Below are 22,376 nucleotides of genomic sequence, written 5' to 3' on the forward strand. Positions count from 1 at the left end.
TCATAAGCTGCTCCTCCCAGGAGCAGCAACTTTGGGATGCAGTGGGAGTGGGGAGGCAGGGGAGTCCCATTCTGTGGACAGAAGTCTCTTTTGCCCATGGAAATCTCTGGTGGATCCAAACCATTGTTTGGTTCTGCTGGGTCACAACAAGGTAAGCATTGCTACACATTACAGGGAAGAGGGAAGACCTCAGACTCTGGTTGTTTTCTGCAGCATCCATAGTGCATTGCTTCAGTGGCTAAAATATTTCCCCTAAATACAGGAAACTTGCTCTGCAATCCTAATCAGCCTGATGTGCTTCAATGCACTTAGAAGGATGTCAGTCTGTTTATGACGGCACTGTCAAGATTCCAATCCCCCAATTAGCCAAGAAGCAAGTCAGAATCTCACAGATTCGCTTGGATGCAGTGGCACGTATCATGTGAGCATAATGGCATATATCAACTAACAAACTTGTTACTCTGTTTAATGGTATCTTATAAGGTGGTAAGTTCCCAAATTATTTTCACTTTGGTATTTAAGCCATGATAGATATATTTGCACACACTTTAGCAAATGTACAAAAAACAGCACACTCTCTCTCCAATGAAAAGTCTCTATCACCAAAAAAAGAGACACGGAGGCCATTTTTCTTACAGCATTAAAAATAGACAGGTTACACTAAATATGACTTTGGGAAAGTGAAAAATCTTTTGGGGATCAGTCACTGCACGTCTTCTTTAAAATCAGTGTCAACATAGCCAGATAACTGATTACCAATAGTTTTAAAGAGACAGTTGTACCTCAGGCAAGTAGTGTGGATTTGGCATTTTGGTTGTCATGTAGAACCGAAAATTCCTGTCATAATCTATGTCTGAGTCTCCAAGGCGAATGAGCATTCTCCCACCAGAAATAAAAGTCTGCTTCAAAAGAATGGGTTCCAGAGCAGGGTCCAGTGTTTCTTTAAGCTATTAAAATGAAGACGTGAGGTATTTTAACATTCTTATAGATACCCAAAATAGTTCAAGTCTTAAAGCACAAACTATTATCACTACTGTTCTGTGTGATGGGAATATTATTCTTTAATGTTTCTTCATCTTCCCTCCATTTGAAAAAAAATATGACTACAGTACAATTTTGTTTGGTATTGCACGAGTAGGCCAATAGGCTGGACCAAAGAATTATGGGTGGAAGGAAAGTAAGAGGCTCCTGCTAGATCAGTCCAAAGGTCCATCTAGCCCTGCTTCATCTTTCCCTCAGTTACAAATTTAATGCCTCTGAGAGGCCAATAAACAGGGGAATGAATACAGGAGCCCTGCACTGCTGTGACCAAAAGCAACTGATATTCATAGAAACGCTAAACATGTCATCATGGCTAATAGCCATTGATGGATCTGTCCTCCACAAAGCTGCCTGATCTCCTTTTAAAGATAAGTAAGGTAGTGGCCATCATCTTATCTCATGGCAATGAAAACAATGTTAATAATGTGAAGTACTTACCTCCTCCACTACTCCTCTCTGAATCTACTGGCCATCAATTTCACTGGGTGAACTCAAATTGTAGTATTATGTGGACGGGAGGAAGTTCTCTATCCACTTTCTGTGCAATAATTTTATAAACCATCCTGGAATTCCCTGCCCCCTCCCCCCCTCAGCTGCACTGCCACACACAAAACTGACATTTGCATTCAGCTGTTCAATACCACACCAAGACCTATAACTCTGGTTAGCAAGGAGCAACAATGATTAATGTCATACAATATTAACATTTGCCCCTTCCCGCTTTTTATGAATTGAATCACACACAATTTTGCGTTTTCTGTACTGTTCCTCTTGATTACATGGCTAGTTTAACTTCTTTATAGTACAGTGAAATAGTAGCTGCTATACCAATGCTACTTATAGTATGGCTACCATGATAAACGTAAACAAACTGACATGAGCGACTTTAGCATAGTGGCTACAAAGATGAATAATAATCCAGAAAATGTCTGGTTCAAAAACTGTCTCAGCCACTGATGGCCTTGGTCAATCGAATCACCCCTTCGCCTCGCATGTGTGGATAACAATGTTCCCAGATACAAAGGACTGTCTTAAGGCTTGCTGAGACCAAGAATACAAAGTGCCTTGAATACTCTGAAAGTTCTATATAAATGTAGAGTGTTATATTAAACAACAAAACGTATGTTTAAAAACCATAAAAGCTCTTAGTTTGAAGGTCAGATGGGGATTTCAGGAACCACACCACGATGTTTTGTCTGTGGATTTTTAGATTTATTTAATGACTGCATAGTAGAAAACAAAAGCAAATAATATGAAACAAAAAATGTGTACAACCTGTCATAATATAAACTGATAACCGATCATCACAGAGTAGCCTAAAGAGAGTGATTGTGGCAGACAGCTGTAGTTCTTTCTATTTCAGTTACTATTAATCTCTGTTCTTTGGCAGTTTAGCTTGACATTTTGCTGCAGCTAATGAATTATGCCAGGGCCCCAAGAAGTCTTTGTTATACCAAAACATTTTAGAGTACCAGTGGCAAACAGAGATCCATTCCAGCCAATGAATCAAATTACCATCCTCCACAGCATGGTTTTAGAACTTTACGAGTGATGGGATTGGGAGAACTCACGGAGGAGAGGAAATTTAATCCTCCACTTTTTGGCACATTACCCATGATGCCTCCATCCACTCCCGCTGCTGGCTCCTGTTCTCCCCGATCTTCTACCTTCCTGTTTACTGCAGCTCCTACTCTCCCATCTGCACGGGTCCCCCTTTCCCTCTCTCCGTTCAGCTCTTGTTGGGGGTTACCTAGCAAGCCAAAATGATGGCTGAGATCTCACAACAAACTGGTAAGATCCCAGTTGACATTTGGGCTTTCCTGGACAACCCAAAATGGCTGTTGAGAGTCTGCCAAGACAATAGCACAAAATCTTGTTGCTATTTTGGATTGTAGGCAACCACATACAACACTGTCAAGAATTCCTGAAGCTCTAACTAGATGTTACATCTCACATGGGTTGGGACACAAGTGCCTGTCCCAAGGCACTATCATGCAGAAGAACAAGGTATTTCACCTTAACAATGCTCCATTGCTTCATTTGCTCTAGGAGGGCATCTTTCCTAGGACACAGACAGCCAGAGAAAGAGGCAAAGAGACACTTCCCTGCACAAGAGGAAAGCCAACCGAGAGCTGTTAAGGTAAGATATCCTGTTCTGTATAACAGTGATCTGGGCCAGGCACCCTTGTCCTTACCTGGGGAAGGTATAACATCTAGTTTGAGCCTGAGTGTGACCTAAAACTTGGAGCTCTTGAAGAATCTGCTGACAGAGAGATGGTACAGAAAGACACATTCATACCTCCAGATCTGATGAAAAATACAGAGTTTTGTATATACCTAAATCAAAAAGAGTCCAGTAGCACCTTTAAGACTAACCAATTTTATTGTAGCATAAGCTTTCGAGAATCAAGTTCTCTTCGTCAGATGCCTGATCCAAACTGGCCACATACAGAAGAGGAGGGGAGAGAGGGAAAGAAGGGGACATATATCACAAGGGGACAGGATGCAATTAGCGTGGAGGCAACCCAAACATTCCTTTGCTAGTAAATGTAAACATCTCCTTTTGGTGTGGAGTCAGTTTGCCGTGTTTGTTTGGAAAGTATCCAATTCCTATGTAGTATAAGCCTTCGATAACCACAGCTCTCCCTGCCAGATGCATCTGACAAAGAGAACTGTGGTCCCCGAAAGCCCACACCAGGCGACACTGGGCTCCCCCAGACCACGCCTCTGTAAAGGAAATCTGTTACCTGTGATAATGTGATAACCATTCATAGTCTCTATTCAGTCCCATCTTGACAGAGTCAAATTTGCATATGAATTCCAATTCAGCAGCCTCCCGTTGGATTTTGTTTTTGAAGGGTTTCTGTTGAACCACAGCACCCTTTAAGTCTTTGGTGGAATGTCCTGGTAGATTGAAGTGTTCTCCCACTGGTTTCTGGACGTTTCCATTTCTAATGTCAGATTTATGTCCATTTATTCTTTTGCGTAGAGGTTGGCTGCATTTTTGAGACTACAGTACCCACCAAATGAAGTGAAGAAACAAATCAACAGGGCCAGACTAGTACCCAGAAACAGCCTGCTCCAGGACAAGCCTAAAGGAACTAACAACAGAACACCACTGGTTGTCACCTATAGCTCCCAGCTCAAACCCATCCAACGTATCATCAGTGAGCTACAACCCATCCTGGAAAATGATACCTCTCTCTCAGAAGCCCTGGGTGGAAGACCTTTCCTTGCCTACAGACAGCCCCCCAACCTTAAACGACTTCTCACTCACAACCATGAATCGGCCAGCAGAGTCACCAGCACAGGTACCAGGCCCTGCAACAGACCCAGATGCCAGCTCTGCCCTTATATCTACCCAGGGAATACAATTACAGGACCCAATGGCATCAACTACACTGTCTCTGGCTCTTACAGCTGCTCATCCTCCAATCTGATATATGCCCTCATGTGCCAACAATGTCCTTCTGCTCTGTACATTGAACAAACCAGCCAACCTCTACGCAAAAGAATAAATGGACATAAATCTGACATTAGAAATGGAAACGTCCAGAAACCAGTGGGAGAACACTTCAATCTACCAGGACATTCCACCAAAGACTTAAAGGTCGCTGTGGTTCAACAGAAACCTTTCAAAAACAAAATCCAACGGGAGGCTGCTGAATTGGAATTCATATGCAAATTTGACTCTGTCAAGCGGGGACTGAATAGAGACTATGAATGGTTATCACATTACCACAGGTAATAGATTCTCTTTACAGAGGCGTGATCTGGGGGAGCCCAGTGACGCCTGGTGTGGGCTTTCGGGGACCACAGTTCTCTTTGTCAGATGCATCTGGCAGGGAGAGCTGTGGTTATCGAAGGCTTATACTACATAGGAATTGGATACTTTCCAAACAAACACGGCAAACTGACTCCACACCAAAAGGAGATGTTTACATTTACTAGCAAAGGAATGTTTGGGTTGCCTCCACGCTAATTGCATCCTGTCCCCTTGTGATATATGTCCCCTTCTTTCCCTCTCTCCCCTCCTCTTCTGTATGTGGCCAGTTTGGATCAGGCATCTGACGAAGAGAACTTGATTCTCGAAAGCTTATGCTACAATAAAATTGGTTAGTCTTAAAGGTGCTACTGGACTCTTTTTGATTTTGCTACTACAGACTAACACGGCTAACTCCTTTGTATATACCTGTAACTGTTGTTCATTGAGTTCTTTTGTGCAGACACACATTGGGAACTGCACATGAGCAGGGCTGCTGACGGAGAAACTTTCCTAGTTTCTAAAGAGCTCCGTTAGGGGCCGCTCCCCCTAGATCACGTCAGGCAACCGCGTTTCCCACCTAAACGGTCCCGTGACCCTCGGGGGAGCAGCCCCCTCTCCCTCATTTCTCCTGAGCCGCCGTGAACTATAACCAGATACCACCAGAGAGTTCACAGCGGGGCAGGAGGGAGGGATGTGTGTCTGCACAGAAGAACTCAATGAACAACAGTTACAGGTATGTACAACTCTGTATTCATTTTCGTTCTTCTGTGCATCCCCACATTGGGAGATTACTAAGCTACACCACACACACACCAGGAGGTGGGGTGAAACTCTCCAACAAAATTTTATTGGTAACTATATACAGTAATGAGATACTATGTAAGACTATATATACTGGGATATGTATAAAGCATACAATCATGTTGGTTGAAAAGCACAATAACCTGACATGTAATGACCACAAGGTTGTAAACATAAAACATCATTTTAACTGTACAATGCGCACTGTGTCATCCTTCCCCACTTATTCTTTCTTCTGTTTTTATTTTTTTTATTTTTTTTTACATGAACAAGGAGTGTAACACCGCTTTAGCAACTGCCACATTCTGAGATGTATACATATTAACACTTAATAAACGATGTATCTGACGCTTAATAAATGTGTCAGAGAAAGACCAAGTAGCCGCTTTGCATATATGTGCAACAAGGACTCCCTTTAACAAGGCAGACAATGAGGCCTGGGACCTGGTCGAATGTGCCCTTACCTGTAAGGGGCAAGGAACCCTGGCCTGTTGATATGATGCCTGAATAGTAGACACAATCCATCTAGAGATTGTCTGAGCAGATGCTCTCTTCCCCCTTCCATCTCCCCCAAAACATATAAACAAATGTTCATCTTCTCTAAAGTCCTGTCTAGGTAAAAAGACAGGGCTCTCTTAAGATCTAAAGAATGCAGAGACCATTCTGCCCTGGATTGCAGATTGGGGGGAAAAGTTGGCAGATTAATCTCCTGTGCCATATGGAACGCGGAACGCAAGAACTTAATACATGGTCCAAGTGTTACTTTATTTGGATGGAACCTCAGAAAGGGTCAGTCGGCCCTTAAGGCAGACAGCTCGCTCACCCTTTGGGCAGATGTTATAGCCACCAAAAAACAGACCTTCCATGACAGCAAAGAGCATGTCACCAGAGGTTCAAACGAGGGTAACATTAATTGTGACAGAACTAGAGACAACGACCATTGAGGGACCGGCTGTACCACTGGAGGATGTAAGTTCATCATTCCTTTCAGAAACCTCTGGGAAGTTCGGTGTGACAAAACTGTATTTCCTTCCACCTGCTTGTGAAAGGCTGAGGTGGCAGCCAAATGTACCTTGAGGGAAGATGTAGCTAGTCCTTGCGATAAATGGTATAGATAACCCAAGACAGTGTACAACAGGCAGGATACCAGTGAGAGGCCTCTCTCACTCACTCAATAAGAAAAACGCTTCCACTTAGACATGTAGGAACAGCTAGTAGAAGGTCTCCTAGCATTAAGAAGCACTGTCTGCACTTCCTGAGAGGGTATATTCACCAGGCAGTCAAGTGTAGCCGCTTGGGGTCGTGATGGAACAGAGTCCCCAGGGTGAGGATGTCCGGGGCTGAGGGCAGTGTTATGAAGGTCTGTCTGAACCGCTCTAGTAGCCTTAGTAACCAGAGCTGTCTTGGCCAAAGCAGTTTGTGTTGTCTTGTTGGATTTTGCAAAGTACTTTGGCAATAAGGGGAAATGGCAGGAAAATGTAATATAGCCAGCCCATCCAAACAAACTGAAAAGCATCCCCTATAGAGAGGGGGTCGCTTACTGCAAAGGAACAAAGGATTGGGGCTTTTGCATTGTCCACCATGGCAGATAAATCCACGTCTGGGACACCCCATTTCAGGAACACCTGATTGAGGTAAGCCATGTTTAAGGACCATTCGTGATCGGTGACCAACGTTCTGCTGAGCACATCCGCCCTGGAGTTTTCTGTTCTGGCTATGTGAACAGCTTGCAGAGACACCTCATTCGCAATTGCCCACTCCCAAATGGCAGTTACTTCTTTGCAAAGGGTCAATGATACAGTTCCACCCTGCTTGTTTATATAATATTTTGCATTGATATTGTCCGTGTGAATCTGGACACTTCTGTTCCGTAGGATGGCTGCTAAAGAAATAAGTGCGAATTGTATAGCTCTAAGTGTAGGCCGGAGTAGGCATGCCACACAGCCTCCATTAAATGCTCTTTACATTTCTACATTCCTGATCTCCTGGTCAGTTGGCACACCACAACAGGAATCAGGAAGTAGTTGTAATATGTTTTATCTTGTTCTCTCACCCTTCACAGAGCACAATATTCCCATACACTCTAAGTAATATTCTTCTACGCTCGGAGGATCATGATGTACCTTTCTTTCCGTTATGCTTCCTAGATAAGACAAAAGTCTGATCACAGCATATTTTGCTTAGTTGGCTGAGAATGGAATGTGTAACTTGTAACTGTTGCTATAACCATATTTGGGCATCCGGGACTTCCTGAATACAAGTTAATAAAACTCTCGCCTCCATCTTTGGAGGGACAGACTTTGCATCCAGATCCTGTCTCGTGTCGTTACTACACTAAGTTTGAGAACATTTATGTGCAGTGACTGTTCTACATGAGACCATTTATCCTGAACAGAAAGGGAACCACAATGAGCACCCCAGCCAAGTATAGAAGCATCGGTCGTGACACTAACATCCCAACGTTGTACCCCAAAGGGCATACCCTGTAACAGGTTGGATTCAATAGCCCACCAGTGCAAGGATCGAACTACCTGTCTCGGTATGGAGAATCTCTGGTATGGGGAATGTGACATTGAGTTAAAACACTGAACAAACCAGTTCTGTAGATTTCTCATGTTCAGGCATGCAAAGGGTACTATGGCCGTGGGAGCAGCCATATGACCTAGTAACCGTTGGATTCTACTCGCGGCCTGAAATCTATTTGTCGAAAACAGATGTACCAGGGAACAAATCTTTCTCACTCTATCAAGAGGTAACGTAGCCCTACCTAATACTGAGACCAGCTCTGCCCCAATATAGGTTAGCCATTGACATGGCTCCAGCTTGGACTTAGTGACATTAATTACCAAACCCAGGTGTGAACACACAGTAGTTACTAGGGAAACCTTAGTTCTCCTTCAGATGGTGCAGACAACAACGCTTCATTCTCAGGTAAGCGATCACCGGTGCTATGCACTTAGTGAACATCCTTGGTGTAGTTGCCAGTCCAAAAGGCAACACAGCATATTGGTACATCCTGTCATGATACCTAAAACAAAGGTATTTCCTGTGACCTCTCTTAATTATCACATGGAAATACTCATCTTTTAAGTCCACAACAGCAAACCAGTCCCCCATGGAGAGGAAGGATAAAACATCCGAGAGGGTTACTATTTTAAATATGGATGTTTTGAGATAAAGATTTAACCCTCTCAGGTCCAGGATGGGGCAAAGACCACCATTCGTCTTAGGGACCAAGAAGAACTTTAAAAAGAAACCATGAAACTCAGTTACATTCGGTACTTCTCGAATTGCCCCTTTATTTAACAGGGATTGAATCTCCAACTCAAGCTCAGGCATTCTATTGATAGTGGCCTCAGAGGCAAGAACACACTCAGGTCTGGCCACAAACTCCAACCCGTATCCTTGTCTGATAATAGTCAGAACCCAAGAGTTTGTTGTAATTGACTCCCATCGGGGGTAATAAGCAGACAATCTCTCAGTGTGACATGGGTCAGGTGTGGCCGCAATGAGTCAGAATTGTTTCACAGGACCCTGGGTTGCGAAGACTTCTGTTTATAGGGCCTCCTCCTAGACTGCTGCGGTTGATAGGGAGGATAAGGCCTCTGAAAGGCACTAGATTGCTGTTGATATTGTCTAAACGGTTGCTCATACCGTTGGTAACCGTACTGGTGTCTGGGGAAGGACCTCGGTTTGTAGGTATGTTGGTCTGTCGGAAGAATACCTAAGGACTTTGCAGTCTAGCAATTGTTCCGCTTTTGGGATAAAGCCTCATCAGTTGCAGCAGCAAACAAAGTAGAGCCTTTGAAGGGCATCTCCTCCACCTTGCTTCTAGCTTCTGGTGGTAAGGCACTTGTGCGAAGCCAGGCATGGTGTCTCAGGAGAATAGAACTCGCCATGCCCTTTGAAGATGTCTCTACGGAGTGCCAGCCGGCGTTCATTTGCTGCTTTGCCACTTGAATAGCTTCCGTCTGCAACAAAGTGAACATAGCCCTCTTCTCCTCGGGAAGCCCTGTTACATACTCGGCCAGCTTTTCCCAGAGGAAATATCCCAGAGATTGATATCCTCCCATGATAACCTGATGATTCCCTATCCTCAGGTTAAGGGCTGACATAGAGTACTGGTGTCTGCCATAACTGTCCAGCTTTCTGCTTTCCTCATCAGCAGGGGTGAAGTGTGAGCCCGAGCACTGCTTTTGAAACTCCTCCATCACCAGGAATGATGGGATGGGATGCTTGAAGATCAAAGGCCAACTGTCCTGTTTAACTTTGTACATCACCTCCACACTCTTTGAGGTTGGTGGCATTTCTGCCAGCTTCTCCCAGGCCTTCAAAATGACCTCGTCCAAACCTTCCACGATAGGGAAACCAATAACTGCTGGAGCATCACTATAGAGCCGACCCAGTAATTTCCCTCCAGCCTTTGGCATGGCCAAAGAGACATTCAGTTCAAGAGCTTGCACCATCCTGGACATCTGCTCCGCATAAAGTCTAAGGTCTTCATATGGAGATGTCAAAGAAGGCCCCATGTTCTCGTTGAGCGATGGATCCGAGGTGTCAGAACTGACCTCATGGGAAGTCTGTTGCACATCTTCCCCGTCCTCATCAGAATCAAATCGCTCAGGTGGTGATGCGGGAGGAAGCCAGGCTCTTTTGGAGGAATTATCTCGGATCTGGAGCCTCGAACCCATGCAAAGCACCAGATCAGCAGCAGTGGTATGGGGATGGAATACAGCAGGCCATTTGGTGCTGGTGACGGGAGGACCCTCTAGCACCAGAAGCATGGTAGGTCTCGGATCTGACATCACTCTGTGGACTCGGGGTTGAGAAATGGTGCCGAAGGGTATGTTTATGGCCATGCGATGTCCCATCCTTCTCTGCTGGGCCAATTGGATCGGGTGCAGGTTCAAACCCATGCTCTGCAGTCCAAACTGCCTGATCTATGTTGACAGGCAAAAGTTCTACTTCGAGCAACTCTCCTTCGGATAGGGAGCGCTCTGGAGAGTCAAGGTGTGGGGACGGAGTCCTTGGAAGCGAGAAGAGTTTCTTGCTCCTGCGTTTTTCATGTTTCTCTCGAGTCCGCTCCAACTTTGAGCTCGAGTGGGACAAATGTTTGGAATTTTGCACTCTTAGCAGGTGGTTCAGAAGCAGATCTCAACTCCAAGGGAGCCTGTGGAGTCGGGGTCTTCCCAGCCGTCAGGTCGAATCTTGCAGCCGATTGAACGGATACCACAGATCCTTCTCTTGATCTTGACTCTGAAGGTACATGAGGAGTCGAAGTCTTGCCAACCATGGGATCTGACCTCGGAACCAACTGCACGGATACAATGGATCCGGCCCGTGATCTCCGATTGGGAGTGGTTGTGGGCCTGGTATGCTTCAGATCTGCTGGCTGCTGGGGCTCCGTGGAGGTGGACCGCTACAGTGCCGAGGAATCTGATTCTGGAAACACTTTTTCCCATAGGGCAGCTTTTAAACGTTGGGCCCTTTCGGTCCTCGCTTTAGGGGTGAACTGTTGGCAGAATAAGCATAAATCAATTTTATGCCGCTTGCCCAGACATAATAAACACAGCTCATGCTGGTCAGAATGGGTCATCTTCATTCCACACTGGGCACATTTTTTTAATAGGGCTTTCTGCAACATATTCACCCGTAGCTCACATGGACGCTCGACTGGCTCAGTTCAAAGCAAAATTCCGAAACACCAAGTTAGATACGCAAGACAGATAGAATTGTCAAAGATGGTCCAAAATCAGAATATTTAATCTCAGATACCAAGATGAAGATGATAGGCAAACAGGAAGTCCGAAAACAGTCCAAGAGTCAAGAACCAGCTGAAGAACAGTAAGGCAATGGAAAAGAATGAAGAGCTCAGAAGCACAGTTCCTCTCTTCGCGGCGGCTAAGAGAGAACTGAAGGAGAAGGGGCTGCTCCCTTGAGGATCACGGGACTGTTTAGGCAGAAAAAGCGGTTGCCCGACGTGATCTAGCGGGAGCGGCCCCTAACAGAGCTCTTTAGAAGCTAGGAAAGTTTCTCCGTCAGCAGGCCTGCGCATGCACAGTTCCCAATGTAGGGGTGCACAGATGAACAAAAATGAACAAATACTTTTTCCTCCAGTTTGCATCCAGAGCTAGTATACAGTTTGACTTTCAGTATGATCTGCTTATGGATTTCTTCATACCAGTAAAGGCCAATGAAAGTTAAAGGAAACAGCATTCAGTGGAGGTCAATGTTAATATTATATTTTGGATCCATTAAAACTAGCAGCCGTGATTGAGAGCCCCACATTCATGAGAGCTTGTAATGTTTTATAGGAAGAGAAACATTTTGTACATGTGTCAGTATTTTTTATTGAATGAGTCAAGCTTCTATTCCAACGGAAGAGAACAAGAGAAGTGCCTGATATGTGAAGCTCTGGGCAGGCAATCAGATTCCATGGAGTGTGGCTAACAGCTATAAAGACAAGAAAAAGAAATACATGGTGAAAATATTTTAATGCAGAAAGATTCCAACCTCTTCCAGAAGAACAGGCAGCCCTAGACGAATAGCATTCTCCAGAGTACGCAGGAAACCAGAATCTGTTAGCTTAATTATCTTTAAACCACTTTTTGCTTCTTTGTTTCTTATCCAACGATTTGCCTGCGTATCAAAGAACATAACAATTTACATAGATAGAGTGACGGAGCTGACTGGAAAGATAATTAAAATGTTTCAGGCGAATGAATTCCAAAATCACAGGGAGCACTGCAACCTTCACAGTTCTACCTAATTCTTCCCATACATCTGGAGTGGTGATGTAGGCCAGCAACGGCAATTAAATGTGCAGGGAGGAAGCAAGTCCCGAAGGGAGTCCAAGTTCCCCCAGCAAACCTGTCCTTGCTACACAACACTCTACTCAAAAATTTAAATAAAGAGTGAGTAAACCTGTTGCTTATTTATAAATAAACTAGGCACTTTTGAGTCTTACAATTTGGTGTTTTACAGTGCAATCCTATGGAGAGTTACTCCAGTCTAAGCCCATTGACTTCAATAGGCTTAGACTGGAGTAACTCTCCATAGGATTGCGCTGTAAGTCTATGTTATCAATATTATTTTCATGCATGCACATTTTCACACAGCCTTATAGGAGTCATAGCATTTTTAATTGCATGATCTACCCAACCATGCGTCGCCTCTTCAATACACACCTTAATATGGTGAGGGGATTTGAGTGTATTGTCGAAGGCTTTCGCGGCCGGAGAACGATGGTTGTTGTGGGTTTTCCTGGCTGTATTGCCATGGTCTTGGCATTGTAGTTCACAGTGGTGAAACAGACACAGTGGTGAAAAGACACTGAGAGATCTCTGTCTTTTGGTGCTACACCTCTGAAGATGCCAGCCACAGCTGCTGGCGAAACGTCAGGAACTACAATGCCAAGACGGATTTGAGTGTGTCTGTGAAACTGAGAGTAACACTGTCGGGAGTGCAGGCTTGGTCAAGAGTCTAAGCTGCTGGAAGAGCCACCCAAGGCACAATGGTCAAAGCTGAGACACCAGATTAAGATGCATCAACTCCTTTCAGGAATCAAGAGTCACATCAGCAGAAGAGAACTGACTGTTCCAATGGTGATGGGAGCAGAGGAATTCTTGAAGGCTAGCTACTGGGCAGCAGCAGTAGCAGAAGGTGACACTGGCAAAGGATTGTTCACAGATAATGGCAGTGTCACTTCAGCTAACCCTGGTTAGTACTGTGCAGAAGAAGAAGAAGAACCACTTCTAATGATCTCTTACCTTGAAAACCCTATGATGAGACACTCCAAAATGAAAGAAGATATAGTGCTGGAAGACAGGATCCCCAGGTCAGATAGTACTGGGGAAGAGCTGAGGACAAGTACGAATAGCGCTATTCTTAATGATAGGACTGGATTAAAGCCGAAAGAATGTCCAGTTGTGGATATGAATAGATGCAAATAGAATGTCCAAAGCTGTGTGACACACATAATAGGAGCATGGAATGTGAGAAGTATGAAGCCAGGTGCCCTAAAAATTGTAAAACAAGAAACCGAATGTTTAGACATTGCAATCCTGGGTGCAAGCTGAACTGCTGTCCGACTCAGAACATTTTTAGTCAGAAAATCATGAAGTGTTTTACTGTGGAAATGACAAACCTAAAAGAAACAGTGGTGCTTTAATAGTGAGATGAGACATAGCTTAAGCAGTTAAGAGCTACAACGCAAAGTCTGACTGATTAATATCAAATAGATTTCATGGAAGGCCTGTTAACATAACCATCATTCAAGCTTATGCCCCAAGTGGAGATGCTGAGGAGGAAGAAACTGAAAACTTTTATGCAAGTGTCCAAGAAGAAACTGATCATACACCTATATGAGATATGCTGATAATCATAGTTGACTGGAACACAAATATAGTAGACAAAGCAGAATCCAAAATTGTTGGAAAATTTGGACTAGGATGACAAAATGACGCAGGAGTGCAAATCATAGAATTTTGGGAAGCTGGTGTGTTCATTGTTAACACATGCTCCAGGCAACCAAAAAGACGATCGTATATGTGGAAATCACTGGGTGACCAATACAGGAACCAAATAGATTACATAATTGGAAGCAGAAGATGGAGAAGCTCTATTCTCTCAGCTAAAACAAGACCAGGAGCTGATTGTGGTACAGATCATGAGTTGCTAACATCAAAAATTAGAATAAAGTTGAAGAGAAACACTAACAGAATCATAGTGCCAAAATACAATCTAAATAATATTCCTGAAGAATTCAGAGACCATGTAAATAAGAGATTTGCAATACTAAGTTTAATTGATCATGAACCAGAAGAACTATGGGCTTAAACCAAAGATATTATCAAATGGATAATGGATCCATTGGATGGATCTAATGGATGACTGAGGAAACTTTTAAAATTACTAAAGACAGATGAGAAGCAAAAGGTGACAGAAAGAGAGTCAGAATTCTAAATGCAGCTTTTCAGTGACTTGCACAAAGAGACAAAGAAATCTATTATAATAACCAGTGCAAAGAAACAGACGAGAACAACATAAAATCCCAAGAGATCAGTTCCACAAGATCTGGGAAATCAAATGGAAATTCAAGCCATGGCTCAGGATGCTGAAAGATCAACACGGAAATACAGTATCTAATCAGGACAAAATAAGAGAAAGATGGAAATAATACAATGACAACCTATACAGAAGACATGGAAGGATGACAGATACCTTTGAAGAAGAATATTTTGACGAAGAACTGGAAATCTTAGGAACTGGAGTAAAAGCTGCACTCAAAGCAATTGGAAGAAAAAAAGCACCTGGAGTAGATGGAATACCAATATTGCTATTTCACGTTACAGAAATTGAGCACATCAATATCTTAACAAGAATCTGTCAACAGATATGAAAAACAAACAATGGCCCACAGACTGGAAACGATCAGTCTACATTCCAATTGCAAAAAAAGGGAATGCCAAAAAGTGCAGCAACTATTGGACTATCACAGTAGTTCCCCATGCAATCAACGTGATGCTCAAAATTATACAGCAAAGATTCTTACCATAAATGGAACAAGAAATGCCAGATGTGCAAACTGGATTCAGAAAAGGAAGAGGCACTAGAGAGCACATTGCAAATTTACAATGACTAATGGAATGTACCAGGAAATTTCAGAAGAAAATCATCCTATGTTTTATAGATTATAGCAAAGCTTCTGACTGTGTGGATCATGAAAAGCTAAGGATGATTTTAAAAGAAATGGGGGGTGCCACAACATCTGATTGTTTTGATGTGTAATCTGTATTCTGAACAAGAGGCCACAGGACATAATATGGGGAAACAGAATGGTTTCTAACTGGCAAAGATGTCAGACAAGGATGCATATTATTTCCCTACCTGTTCAACTTCTATGCAGAGCATATCACAAGGAAAGCTGGATTAGATCTAGAAGTAGGAGGAATGAAAATTGACAGAAGGAACATTACAGCTGAACATCAAGAAGATAAAAGTAATGACTACTGAGGAATTACACAATTTTAAAGTTGACAGTGAGTAACTGAAATAGTTCAAGATTCTATTCCTTGGCTCAATCATCAACCAAAAGGGAGACTGCAACCAAGAAATCAGTAGAATATTGAGACTTGGAAGAACAGTTGTGAGGGAACTACAAAAGATCCTTAAAGATAAAGATGTCTCTCTGGGAACCAAGATCAAGTTAATCCAAACTATGGTATTCCCTATTACTATGACATTGCCTCTCCTGGCCCTCGGAAGAAAACTAAATATTATTGTTGTTTTGAAAGGCCTTTGGACCAAATGACTGATAACTGTTGACGGTATTGTACTCCGCTTTTATTGTGTGTTTACTGTGTCCTTCATATTTCTGTGCTTTTAAACTATTTTAAATTGGTTTTCTGATTGTTGTTAACTGCCTCGGGGGGCCTAGACAAGGCCAAAAGATGGCATAAAAACTGATTAAATACAGATCTTTTCATAGCAATTACCTCAACTGATGTGGAAAGGGTCTTTGGGGTTGTGAAAGCGAGCAGTTATGAATGGGATACTAGCTTATCTTGGGTGGTCAAAGCTTTCTGATAGCCAGAATAAGGAATGTTTCTCTGGTTCATTTTTTTTTTACAAGGGAACTGAAAAGGGTGATTGCACAGCCTTTCTTCACAAAGCTCCCTGGCAATCTTAAACTGTGTTTTTAAATTCTGTGTTTGTTTTTTTAAGTTTCAGGCAGGTAGCCATGTTGGTCTGCAATAGCAGAGCAAGATCCGGGTCCAATAGCACCTTAATCAGATTCCCAAGATATGAGCTTTCAAAAGTCAAAGTTCCCTTTGTCAGATACAAGTAGTGGAAAAAGTTCGGAGTCTTTATAATAGGGCAGAGGGTGGGAGGTATTGTAAATTGGAGAGTCAGGAAACTAGCTATAATACATGTTGTAATTAAAGCAGGGGTAAGAAGTGCAGAAAATTAGCAAGAACGATCTTATGTCCCGATTCAACCCGGGGGGGAGGGTTCATTGTTCCAAATTTGAAAATAAACTCAGTTTCAGCAATCTCACATTGTAATACTCGTTTTTTGTTTCTCTGCTTGAGAATTGCTATTCATATGTCAGTGATGGTATGTACTGGAAGATTAAAATGTTATCCTGCTTTTTTTTAATGTTATGATTTTTCATATCAGACTTTACTAATTTATGAAGGGACTGACCTGTTTGTCCAATACAGAGAGTTGAAGGGCATTGCTGACACTTGATGGCATATATAACATTGGAACATGAACAAATGAATGAGTCTGAGATGGTACAGCTGGTGTTGTTATGCCCAGTGATTGTGTTGTTGGAGTAAATATGGGGATGGGGGTTGTCATCTTCGTTTATTGTGGGCCTTAGTCCCAGAGTTCATGTTCATGTTGGGAAGTATATTGTTGTGAGTGAGTTATTGTTTAAAGTGGGGGGACTGTCTGTGGACAAGAAAAAGTTTGCCTCCTAATTCCTGTGACATGGAGATGAAATTGCTGTTGTTTTAGATGAGTGCTACATATAAAGTCATAAAATTGTGTTCATAGTAAAGGTACTTATGTTCTTTTTTACAGGTGTCACGAAGAAAGCCTGGGGACACAAGACCCCAGCGACTCCACAAGGAGCCAGGCAAAGAACTTGTTTCAAGAGTCGCAACACAGATAACACGATAATAAATCACCACCATGATTTATTACACGCCAGCAGCCACACCTTTGGAGGTGCCTGCTTTTCCACCAAAGAGCTTCATGGTGGTGATTTATTATTGTGTTATCTGTGTTGCGACTCCTGAGGAAGACGTTTTGAAACAAGTTCTTTGCCTGGCTCCTTGTGGAGTCGCTGGGGTCTTGTGTCCCCAGGCTTTCCTTCCTGACACCTGTAAAAGAAAGAACATAAGTACCTTTAATATGAAAACAATTTTATGACTTTATATGCAGCACTCACCTTGTACTCCATTACCTTGGTTGGTTGTATTGGTCACCGCTGCCTATTCTGATTGTATTACTATGGTACTGTAGCATGTTGCACTTTAATTGACTATACATTTGTTTTCAATAACACTTTATATTATTTTTTCACTGTGTTGCCCTCATATATATTGCTTGTTTTGGTACTCCCTTGAGGGTTGCTCCTGTTGCTCGTTTTTTTGTTATTTTAGTGACGGCTGAATTTCATAATTATAGCATTTCTTTACATCTTTTTCTGGCCCTGAACATTTCTTGAGTAAACAAATTTGTGTTGTTTGGACCGAGCTTCTGTCTTAGTGGAAATAATACTGATCTTTCATATAAATAATAAAAATTACTTTAATCTCTCGTTGATATGACAGAAGACATGCTATAATTTATATTTTAGTATCATGAAGCAGAAAGGTAGCTAATGTAAACAAACAAACAAACATGAGAGAATTGCAGTGTGGTGATGATGAAATACTAACACTGTCATAACATGCTGGGGGCTTCCATTGCTGGCTTAACAATTTTGCAAAAATTCCACATATCACTATGCACCTCTGGGACTATTCCAATGGTAAGAACATGTAGTAATATAGCTGCTCTGAATAACTGGTTGTTTTGTTTTTTAAATCACAGTATTCTTTTAAATGAGTACTTGCCTGGTCTTGGGGATCAATCATGAGTGGCCATCGTCTTCCCCGAGTAACCAGAATGCCATTTTCAGTGGATACATAGTCACGTGGCAGTCCCTCAGTGTTCCACTGTCGAATTTCATAAGGGTCTCCCAAAATATTTATAAGGCTAAAGTCAGAACTAATAGGAATGTCTAGGTTCTGACATTGCTTGATCCAGCAGTCTATTAGCTGAAGGAATTAAATGGTAATTTTTATAACAGTATATAAAATAATTAATCAGTTCACAGATGTCTGTTGTAGTACAAGCATAAAGAATACAAAGGACTGCTATTGAACTGTGCAACCCTACCTGACCCCAGAGAAGTGGATAAACTCCTATAGCATCATAGAATAGTCTGAGAGAGGAATGTCTCATGGAGCTTTGGGACAGAATGAGTTGTTTACTTTGAGAAGGAGGGTTGAATATTTCTGATCCTTTGAGAGTTTTTGGATCATGTCCTGGAGACAGATGTTGTTAGGGAAACTCACATGGTTACATGTGAGGAAATGCACCTGCTGTATAGGAAAAGGTATGTAAAGAGACAAGGAGGGCTTAATTGCAATAAAATAAGGTTGCACCTACCTGTAACTGTTGTTCATCCAGTGTTCTTCTGTGCAGGCATACATGGGAACTGCACATGTGCAGGCCAGCTGCAGACTTATCAAAGCTCCAAAAGGCGTGAGATGCTCGCCTGTTCTTTTTTGCGGTTTTTCAGTGGGCACAGCTTTAAAAGGTAGGGCCAGCAGATCCCTTCCTCAGTTCACTAAGCCACAGGTGAAGAAGGAGAAATTAGCATATTTAAAGAGCATATGGTGAGGAAAGGAGGGAGGGATGTGTGCATGCATAGAAGGATACTCGATGAACAGGTAGATGCGACTCTTTTTTCATCGTCGTGTCTTCTGTGCAGTCCCACATGGGAGAGTAGCAAGCTAACTTACCCAGGAGGTGGGCGTGTTGCTCTTTATCGAAAAAGATTCTTCAGGACTGCTTTGCCGACTGCAGCATTCCTTCTGGAGTCTATGTCAATGGCATAGTTTGGTGTAGTGGTTAAGAGCATGGGACTCTAATCTGGAGAGCTGGGTTTGATTCCCCACTCTGCTTGAAGCCAGCTGAGTGACCTTGGGCGAGTCACAGTTCTCTGGAGCTCTCTCAGCCCCACCCACCTCACAGGGTGATTGTTGTGGGGTAATAATAGCATACTTTGTAAACCGCTCTGAGCGGGCATTAAGTTGTCCTGAAGGGCGGTATATAAATCAAATGTTGTTGTTGTTGTTATTATAATGCTGAATAAAGGTGGATGGAGTTGACCAGCTGGCTTCTTTACAGTAAGTCTACTAGAGGTATGCCCAAGTTAAACACTGACGAGGTAGACTGGGATGTTGTAGAGGACAATGCTGTTTGGAATGTTTATTACACTCCTTGATGAGCCTTACAAATCAGTTGGAGATGGTCTCAGCAGTGACTTTCTGTCCTTTCTTAGAGCCTTTGAAGGGAACAAATAGGTCAGGGTCCTTTCTAAAGGCAATAGTCCTATTCAGGTAGAAACAAAAGGCACATCTGACGTTCAGTATGTGCAGCAGTCTGTCGGCCTCTGTGGAAGGCGAGCGAAAAAACACAGGTAGTGTAATGTCTTGACTGAGGTGAAAGCAGAGACTACCTTAGGTAGAAACTGGAGGCTTGGGCAGAGAACCACTTTGTCTGCAAACATCCTGAGGAAAGGTGGATTGTACCTCAGGGCTTTTAATTTACTCACCCTCCTAGCTGATGTTATGGCCACTAAAAAGGCTGTCTTGGTTGTCAGAAATTTGAGAGAACAGGTAGCTAGAGGCTCAAAAGACTTATGCATAAGTGTTGTTAGAACCAAAGATAGACTCCACTGAGGAGTGGGTTTGGACACTGGAAGGTAAACATTAGCTGACCTCTTAAGGAAGGATTTGCAGTCAGGTTGGGAGAAGAGGGACTTTCCTTTAACTCCTTCATGACAGGCCGAGAGGAATTAGAGAGTCCCTGGTCTTTCAATAGGAGTAGATAGTCTAGGACAGATGACAAGGAAGCTGAAGAAGAAGCCAAGCCATGTTCACTTGCCCAAAGGGAGAAACATTTCCATTTGCCTGAATATGACTTCCAGGTGGAAGTCTTTCTAGCCTGCAAAAATATGTTTCTGACTGGAGAATAGAATTGTACTCCAGGGGGGACACAAACCAAACTGTCAGCTTCGGTGTGCCTAAATCATGGTAAAGGACCACATTGTCATGTAGAAGGGTAGGTGACATCAGGAACTGATATGTCCTGCCCTGTGACATTCTGGACAGGATGGAGAACCAAGCCTGTCTTGGCCAATAAGGGGCTATTATAATAGCTGATGCCCTCTCCCTCATCATTTTGCTGAGTGTCAAAGTCATGAGAGGGAGAGGAGGGAAGGCATATAGTAGACTGCCTGATCAAGGTATTTGAAAAGCGTCTCCTAAGGATGATTTTCCTTTGTCTGCTCGAGACCAGTATTGGGGGCACCTCTTGCTGAGTGAAGAAGCAAAGAGGTTTATGCTGGGAAATCCCCATTATAGGAATATGGATTGTAGGAAATCTCTGTGAATGGACCATTCGTAATTCCGGTCCCTGGACCAACTCAAGGCATCTGCCAGGGTGTTGTCCTCTCCAGCAATGTGGATGGCTGAGAGGGAGACCAGATGTTGAATCACCCATTCTGAAACCAGGGAGGACACTCAGGAGAGGGAGAGGGAGATTGTGTCCCCCTGCTTGTTCAGATAATGCATGGCAGTTTGTAAGGATCTGCCAAGCAACTCTCAAAAGATTTCACTGTGCAGTAAAAGAACTTTATTGAAAAGCTCCTTGTATCATGAGCTTACTCCATGTTTGCCAGGAATAATGGTCAGATGCAAGCATCAAGCACGTATAGGCTTTCAAAGCGCAGGCAAATCCTAAGATCCTCTCCTCCCCTCCAGTCTAACAGCTAAGCAGGAAAACAGAAAAACTGATGTATGGGATTTTCACGACCGTGGTGTCTGGGAACTACTGGGTGCAGTTTAGAGGTGCATACAGAAAACAGTAGGAACAAATGCCTCCCATGCATAGTTTCATATCATGGGTCTGGAAGGCAAGGTAATTAATAGTTGCAGTCCAGTCAAAGAGGAGCCTCAGCATTTAACCATTTAACCATCAAGCATTAGGCTACAATCATAACAGCAAGGAACAGCAGAGTGTTGCTGGGTATGGCAGGTGACACAGTTGTGTTCTCCATGCATATCTGGACATTCTTTCCTCTGACAAGTAAAGCCCTCAGAGCAAACCGGATAGCCTGTAACTCCAAAATATGTAGCCTGGACTAGTGCTGAAACCAAAGACCACCTGACTGGTTCTAGAATAAGCCCCCCAACCCATCAGAGAGGCATCTGTATAGATGGAAAGGCAAATTTGTTTGGAACCGAATGGGGTCCCTGTCATTAGGTTTTGTTCTTCGTTCCACTAGGCCAGGGATCTGTGTATAATCCTCAGAACTGAGAACTGCTTGTATGGGTTCTGGTAGTGCAGATGAAGACACCCTGATTAACGAATCTTGTAACAGGTGGAGCTGGAGCCTGGCAAACGGTATATCAGTGTTAGAGAGCACATGAAACTTAACAGTTTTTGGATTTGCCTTGCGCTTTGGTACCTGCAAGAATGCACCCTGCTTAAGAGTGGCTAGGAATTAGATTTTTTGTTCTCTGGTGGGAAAAACCCAGCTAGTGTGAAGTCCAACAATGCTTCCACGAATGTTACCCTTTATTGAAGAACCAGGGAAGAGTTCACCAAGTTGATCTGTAACTCTAATTGGCGGAGGGTCAACGGGATTAAGGAAATGTGATGGGAAATGGACTCCCAACCTTTTCCCCCTCTGAGGTGAGCAACCACTACTGCCATAACCTTGGTGAACACCAGAGGGGCAGAAGAAAGGCCAAAAGGCCAGTACCTTTGGTACTGGAATCTTTCAGGACCTCATTGAAAAACCAAGATATTTCTGTAATGAATATTTAATGGCATCTGAAAGTAAGCGTCATTCAAATCGACGGTAATGAATCAAGAGATGTTCTCTAGGAGGATAAAACATCCCTCAACGAAACAT

General features: G+C 43.1%; 1 protein-coding gene across 1 annotated transcript in view; it reads right to left on the bottom strand.

Moving 5' to 3' along the window:
* The window catches only part of DNAH6 (dynein axonemal heavy chain 6), a 364,598-nt gene that overhangs the window by 114,964 nt on the left and 227,258 nt on the right, over window positions 1-22,376 (bottom strand). Inside the window, 3 exon segments of the mRNA XM_054986586.1 lie at window positions 783-947; window positions 12,122-12,247; window positions 18,241-18,444. Coding sequence (XP_054842561.1) covers window positions 783-947; window positions 12,122-12,247; window positions 18,241-18,444 — 495 coding nt within the window.

The sequence above is a fragment of the Eublepharis macularius genome, chromosome 8 (assembly GCF_028583425.1).
Source record: "Eublepharis macularius isolate TG4126 chromosome 8, MPM_Emac_v1.0, whole genome shotgun sequence".
NCBI classification, from domain to species: domain Eukaryota; kingdom Metazoa; phylum Chordata; class Lepidosauria; order Squamata; family Eublepharidae; genus Eublepharis; species Eublepharis macularius.